This window comes from Osmerus eperlanus, chromosome 6 (assembly GCF_963692335.1).
Source record: "Osmerus eperlanus chromosome 6, fOsmEpe2.1, whole genome shotgun sequence".
Lineage (NCBI taxonomy): Eukaryota > Metazoa > Chordata > Actinopteri > Osmeriformes > Osmeridae > Osmerus > Osmerus eperlanus.
In genome coordinates, this window is record NC_085023.1 from 6,628,537 (window position 1) to 6,636,327 (window position 7,791).

At 40.6% G+C, this 7,791-nt stretch overlaps 1 protein-coding gene across 4 annotated transcripts in view; it reads left to right on the forward strand.

The window, feature by feature from the left end:
- fbxo9 (F-box protein 9) overlaps positions 1-6,086 on the forward strand; it is a 35,351-nt gene extending 29,265 nt beyond the window's left edge. For all 4 annotated transcript variants that reach the window (XM_062463240.1, XM_062463242.1, XM_062463241.1 and 1 more), the window contains 2 exons: positions 4,958-5,115; positions 5,261-6,086. In XM_062463240.1, the coding sequence (XP_062319224.1) occupies positions 4,958-5,115; positions 5,261-5,369 (267 nt within the window). In that variant the 3' untranslated portion in view covers positions 5,370-6,086. The remainder of the gene's footprint in view (positions 1-4,957; positions 5,116-5,260) is intronic.
- The last annotated feature ends 1,705 nt before the right edge of the window (positions 6,087-7,791 follow it).

Below are 7,791 nucleotides of genomic sequence, written 5' to 3' on the forward strand. Positions count from 1 at the left end.
GTATTGTCAAACATACTCCAGTTGTTAATTTGTGAGGAGGGCTGTGTGTACTTCAAATGTCATGTAATAATAACCTGGGGTTGGTTTATTGATAAGACAATTTGTTGAGGAACAATAAGTGCCAAATGTTTAGAGATTCTCATCTGCAGCTTGGAGGTCAATAGCTGGAGTACTATATTAATAAAAAATATAGATGCAAGCAGCAATGTGGGTTCCTCCGCAAAATGGCAAAATATTATAAAAATGTACATTGTAGAATATCAAGAGTTGGACAACGAGAGCAGAATTACTTCGTTTGACCAACAACAGGCTGAATGGAGATTCAAACTCAAGAGCATAAGGTTGCAAGTCAGCCTCTGCTACACATCAACTGTTGAGAGTTTATGAATGGCCATATTGTCTTGTACATTTCCCAAACAAAACGGGACAACGGGATGACTGGGTTGCTGCTGTAAAGAATAGCTTACTCGTAGTGCTTTAAAAAGTTTTTTTGGAAGGGAATTTCAAATCATGCCTAGCATCAGTGGCGATGTGTCCTGGCTTAGGTTACTGAAATGAATTTGCGCATCAGGAAAGGGATCCACCTGAACAATCAATATACTTCATTAGAGCTAACTCGGTTGTGAATCTGACACTACCATGCGTAGACTACAAGTAGCTAGCTACTGTGGTGAACCTGGCTTGTTTTGCAGTGGTTTACACAGTCTCGCTAAACAGATGATCGGAGTGTTGTGATGGGCTCAAATAAACACGCATTGCTATGTTTTACAATCGGAGGATTGAGCGGAACACAAGAAACCGTTCTGTCAGAAGAAGAAAAAAGAAAAAAAACAAAGCCTCTGACTGGTTTTGAACCTACAACCCTTCACTTACCAGCACAACATCTCAGCCTATTAAGACATTCCCAGATCTGGGGCCTGTACTACGAATCAATATTTGGATTTTCTTTAATGGCTGTTGCCACCATATTCTGATCAATGGAGTGATGAAAAAGAGATATCCAAAGTGCCCTTTGTAAACACTTTGGACTCTAATATGTTGACAAAATGAAACAAGTATTTTCATTCTGTCTTCATACAATGTTCTGATTTCCGTTCTGGATGCAAATTATATCATATTTTACAACTTAATGCATCATTTGCTCATTTAAACATACAATAACAGGAAACTAGTAATGAAAACAATATTTGACCTAATATTAGTTATCAACTGGGGAGGTTTCATGATCCCTATTCACTGGGGTGTCTCCCCTTAACCCATTCTGTTGTCCTTGGGTTGCTTTGAGCCATTCTTTCTAATAATTTCCATATAATAAATGTGTGTTTCTTTCAACCAAAGCATTTCAAACCAAAAAGAACAATGTGTATGGTACCATACAATGCTCTTCACAAGTTAAATAAATGATCATTTCACTACTTTCATTGAATTTGGATGTTTCATTCACTTTTATAGCATTTTTCAAAAAGAATAAATAGGACATTGAAAGAAAGAAATGATGAAAAAAAAACACAAAAGACTCAAAATGCACAAAAAAAGGTATAAAAAGACCAAAACGTAGAAAAAAGTTTAACAAATACATCCTCATGTGTTCTCCCTTCCCTAGGGACACAGAAAAGCCAGCCTTGTTTTTTTAAATTAAAAGCCTCTTATATTCTATATCTAGCCTCTTATACTCTATATCGAGCTCCAGGGTTTTTGTATACAGGGCCTTCACATTGTCTGCTCCAATCTGAAACAAAGAACATTGTCCCTTTGCAAGGCACACTTGGAGAAAGTTGAAGGTGTCCATTTGACTACTGTGTTTCAAGGTTCACACATGTGATTCTGAACATTCCAACCGACTATTTTCCGATAGACAAAAACTATATGACAAACGCTATAGTATGGCTTCAAAATTTACAATTAGGAGGCTAACAAGTAATACTAGCAGGTAGTAGCATTGCTACGAGTATTATGCTAGGTTGCTAGGTAACGGAAGCTAACTAAAGCTAGCTAGCTTCCGTTTTGGAAAAATAACTCACTGGTGGAAGCGTCGGTAATATTTAGAACTCACTCCTTAAAAGGTTAATCTCTAGATTTAAAAGCATACATTTGTTGCTGCTCATTTACAATTCAAAATACAAAAAGTGAATTGTAGAATAAAACGGTTGTCTTCTCAGTGATATTTTCAAGCATTTAGCCCACTCATATTGCATTCATTCATTAAGAACCCCCTTTGAAGTTTGCTGGAAGCGATCATTGTCAGTAACAATGCCAAATGCGACCATTTGATCTGTCAAGAGCACTGCACGGTGGAGAAGCTGACCTCAGTAAATTGTGCTACGAGCAAGCTAGCTTGCAAAAAGGGTGGAGTGCAATCTCCGGGTCGGGAGGAGATCTTGACCCAAACGAGGAGTTCAAGTATCTCGGGGTCTTGTTCACGAGTGAGGGAAGAATGCAAGATCGACAGGCAGATCGGTGCGGCGCCCGCAGTGATGCGGGCTCTGCATCGGTCCGTCGTGGTGAAGGAGCTGAGTCGAAAGGCGAAGCTCTCTATTTACCAGTCGATCTACGTTCCTACCCTCACCTATGGTCACGAACTATGGGTAGTGACCGAAAGAACTAGATCGCGAATACAAGCAGCCGAAATGAGTTTTCTCAGTAGAACCGCTGCTCCTGTGCGTCAAGAGGAGCCAGTTGAGGTGGCTCGGGCATCTGATCAGGATGCCTCCTGGATGCCTTCCTGGTGAGGTGTTCTGGGCACGTCCCACTGGGAAGAAGCCCCGGGGAAGACCCAGGACACGCTGGAGGGACTATGTCTCTCGGCTGGCCTGGGAACGCCTCGGGGTCCCCCAGGAAGAGCTGGTGGAAGTGGCCGGGAAGAGGGAAGTCTGGGCCTCCCTGCTTAGGTTGCTGCCCCCGCGACCCGACCCCCGGACAAGCGGCAGATGACGACGACGCAAGCTAGCTTAGCTGCTGTTGCTAGCCAAACTTCACTGAGGGGATTGTTTGAATGCGCCGGAAATGCAAAACGTTTCTTTTCACATCAAGTTTAGGCTGTGGCATTGAAGACAGCGACACACCACACAAGCTTGAGTTTAAATACATTATTTAATGTGACATTACTTACTGTACATGCAAGTCTTGAATTGCTTAAATGTATGATGCTGCCAGTACTGTGCGCAACAGTCTCACTAGTACAACCAGGGCTCTCAAGTGTCACGCATTGAGCGTGACAGTCACTCATTTCGGTCTTTTGTCACGCACTCCCGCCACACATCGTATTTCTCAAGCTGAAAAACTTTTTATATTTAATATGCCGCAGCGCCCAACCAAAATGTCTCTGGCCGCGCCTCTCTCACTATGGAACCGGCAGGAATCAAGCGCGTCTCCCCTGGAGTTCTTAGTCGAGCCTGCCACTTATCACCCAATCAAAAAAAAGAAAAGGTCTACACAATAGCTAATCAAAAAATAGCACTATTGCTCTAGCAGCCCTAAATTTAATCTCAGCACCCCTAAAAATTATAATAATTAAAAAGTTCATGAAGAAAGGGACATCTTTAGTTTTTTCATTCATTCAATATTTTGCATAATAATACATAGGCCTAAATTTATGAATTGTTATCCAGTGAAATTAGGGATTTATAGGCATGCAAACTCCTCACCTTTTTGAAACCAAAATAACCTACGTTCGTGGCCAACACAGCATTTTACCCGTGCTTCCCAACTTTACAACTGGCTCTGGAACCAATGCTATACAAAGAATGTCTTTATGGTTAAAAGAACATGACATTGTTTACAAGAGCACAGATTCTACATAGATCTAGCCTCTTAATTTTGCTCTCGAAGTGCACCAGATTCATGTGTTTAACTTTAAAATTTAATAAACTTTCTTCCGGGGGAGCATGCCCCCGGAACCCCCTAGAGGGTCGGGGGTTCGCTGTATCCTTCTCACCTTTTTCACCCTTGACCTGTTTGCATGCCTGTTATTAGCAAGGGGTTTTTGCACTTTTGCAAGGCACTGTATTCATGTCACATTGTCATTGGGGGCTGAGCACCCCTAAAGGTCTGATCCTAGAATCGCCCCTGAGTCTAGGCCTAGTCATATTTTCGTTATCACACGATGACTGACATATTGTCACATTATAAACATATTTTTCAAAATAGGCTTAATAATTTTAGTAGCACTAAATACATTTAAGTGTTTTGCATAGTCGATGTTATAGGTCACTTTTAAAATCATGTCATACTTTATCATTATATCCTGGCCATGGATGCATTAATCATTGCTGCCTTTCAAAGATGTCAGGTAAAAAGCAATTACTTAATTAATTTTGAGGGGGGGCTGGGGGAGGGGAAATGTCACTCTTGCCTGTCTTCAAAACTTGAGAGCCATGGTACAACTATGCACATCGTATTTATGCGTCGTTGCTAACGTCTGCTGACGTTGTGACGTTAGGCTTGCACTGATTCCCTTTGGCGACACAAGGCACTTTTTGCCACTAAAACTTAATTCAAACCTAAACCGTGCAACGGAACGTAAATCCCAATAGAAGCACCGCAATCGTGACCAAGACGAACATTTTGACAACGACGTTGTCTATGTAGTCCAAATATTGAGGGGTGGGAAATCCTTAGGGGTGGGAAAATAAATAAGAAATAATATATATTTGAGAGAACAAAGGTTGTGCTCTCACCGAAGGCTCGAGCACACCCAATAATAGTAAGAAAGGGTACAAACACTTAAGTGGCTCCGCAGCTTTGCTGCTTGGCCACCAATAATAATAATAGTAATACTAACTAAAACAATAGGTTCCCTCCTACCGGAGGAACCCTAATAATAGGAATACTAACAAAAACAATAGGTTCCCTCCTACCGGAGGAACCCTAAAGTGATATCAGTCGCCAGCTGTTTGGGATATTAGGCGATTGGCGTTACAGAACCTTGCCCATCTCCACGTTTCCTTACTCGGAACAGAAGGTGGCTGGGGAGTTCCAGAAGAACCGGTTCTACAGGCGGAACCCAGCACCTGATGCAGAGCACAACTTCCACGTGGGTCTCCAGCTGTCCTCTGGGGGGCGCCAGCGCTTCGACAAGCTGGTTTGGATCCACCACTCCTGCCAAATCACCTACAAGTAATTATCCCCTTCAATTTAGGAAATGTATTAGTTTCACATGTAATATTGTTGCCGAAGACAGAATTGTTTAATCAGCAATTATGCTGTGGTTCTGTATGAGTGTTATGCCTGTGTATCATTTTTTTTTAATTCTCTTTTTCAGACCAACCGGAGAGACAGTGGTCACATCTTTTGACCTGGACAAGATGTATACTCCTCTTTACTTTGCACGTGTGAAGAGCTACACAGCGCTTTCCGAGCGCCCACTGTAGGGCAGAGATATGCATCACTTACAAAACACCTTTCCAAAAACAATGTTTGCTTGATACTGAGTTTCTGGTTTTCATGAGTGCACTATTGCAACGGTATACAACTACTTCCCACAGACAGCATACGCTATGACACGTCATGTTCTAGGCTCTCACGACAAGGAGGATCCTGCTTCTCCTCATACTGTAGAGACTACAATGCAAAGGGATTAACTAATTCAGCTATTTTCATCGATGAATGTTTTTCAGTTTAATTTGCATTTTTGGTTTCTGATCTGAAATTAAACAGGGCGATACAAAGGGTTGGCTTACAACAGCTGTTTTAAGAGTGTTTCTTAACGTGGTTTAAATACTCTACAAGTACTTTGTGTACTACACCTCCACATCAGAGTACACAACATCATGCCACTCACACTCCCTGCTCTCCCCATACATTTCTGGGATTTGATCATTTTAAATCACTTGATTTTATAAGCATGATGTAATACATATTAATATTCTAGGAATTGAGGACTAGAGAGATGGAAAAAGGATTAAGATCAGAAATGTTTGATCTGCTACATAAAAAAAGGTTATATCGGATTACCAGGAGACAGTTTGGTGCTAGCTGGCATTACTTTATCGTAATGTAGGGATTCCTTTTGTATTTGGACTGTTTATATGCAATGTATGACAAGTTAAAAAAAAATTGAGGATGCCCATAAAGCTAAATAGTATGTTGTGCAATTCTAATTCATGACACATGGTTTGGCACTGCTCCCAACATGCTCTTCCGACATGTTTGATAGAAATCCTGCTTTGTCATTTTGTCCAATCATGTTGCAATGTTGATCCTCCATAGTGGTGCTATGTTGCTAACCAATGGAGTAAAGCATGGAGGTGGTCTGAGACTTGGTCATGTGACTGCTAGGCTGCATGACTACTGGGAACAACAGTAAATACGGGTGTAGAAATCATTTGATTTTTTATGAGTTTGCAAAAGCTGTGAATGAGTAGTTATTGGGTGCACAATCTAAAAGTTATACATTATTGTAGGCTATCAACAAAGTGATATCTGCCTCTGAGACTCATAAGAATTCTCTATGATTACTCCTTACAATCAATCTTGTCATTCAATCCATTCAGTCTATTAATTCCATTCAGTTTATTTAGTCCCACCTTTAATCAGGCATGACAATCTAACAGTATTCCACCCTAAACTCTTTCTGAGCAGCCAGAGGAACGATGGCAGGTAACAAATTCCTTGATATGGATATGCACCACTAGAGACCATGGAGAAACATTGACGCTTTATTAATTCCACTTACAGTGACATAACAAATTCGATTGCCTCCACAAGTGTTGTTAGTGCTTAACCCTCGTGCTGCCTTCGGGTCACATGACCCAAAGGTTCATAATGAACCATCGTTGTGTTTACCCAATTTTACCCAATACAAAAACAAATTAAAATAATTTTATTTTAACCTTTGCAATGTGGGGGGTCTGAGACAGCCTAGCTGTTAAAAGAAAATGCTTCACTTTGTCTTTGTATGCAGTAAATCTGTCGCAATACGACGGTGGGTCACAATGACTGATGGGTCAGAATGACCCGAAGATAACACAAGGGTTAAACAAAAGAAAAGAAAGCTGACGTAATTCTGGTCTACAACAAAACAAAGTACAATCTGAATATCTGCTCAGATAGTTGAGAATGTATGTGTTTTCTACTCATGTTACAGTTGATAAAATATGAAAATATGACAAACATAAGTGATTCTCTGCTCAGTGAACAAGGGCAAACAGGCCAGTGACTGATGATGCTCACAAATGCCCCTGCATGTCCTATATAAGGCATATGTGTACTACTATAAGGAATACATTGTATCAAACGAATCATGTACATCACCAACACGCACAACATCTGTAAGGCAAGGCTTTTGATTTACGTTTTTTCACCAAACAGTCTGATTAAAGAATTATGGAAAAAGTGATTGTTTTCCCTCCAGAGCCCAGAACCCAATGTTGTTCTGCCATCAAAGCTTAGTGAGTTAAAAATAATGAGACAAAAACTCCATGGTAAAAAATAAAGTTGTGGGTTTAGAGCATCAAAATTCAAGATACACGTAATGCATTCATTATCTGCATTTCTTCCATTCAACTGAGTGCATACATACATTTGTGTTTAAAAAGAAGGTTTGTGTCACTGACAAATCCAGTTACCTTCAGCTGAGTTTCAAAACATCTTTTGAGAGATCACATTATTAAGCTTAAAAAAGCTGAGACCTGGGGCCTCGTATAAAAGATTGCGCAGCTTACATAGCCTACCAGAAGATGGCGTACGGCCAAAAAAAAGTATCCTACCTACGCACAGAAATATTCACATGTATAAAACCGGTCATACGCCAGGTCCTGAGCACCTTTCCTTTATAAATCACAATCAACGTGA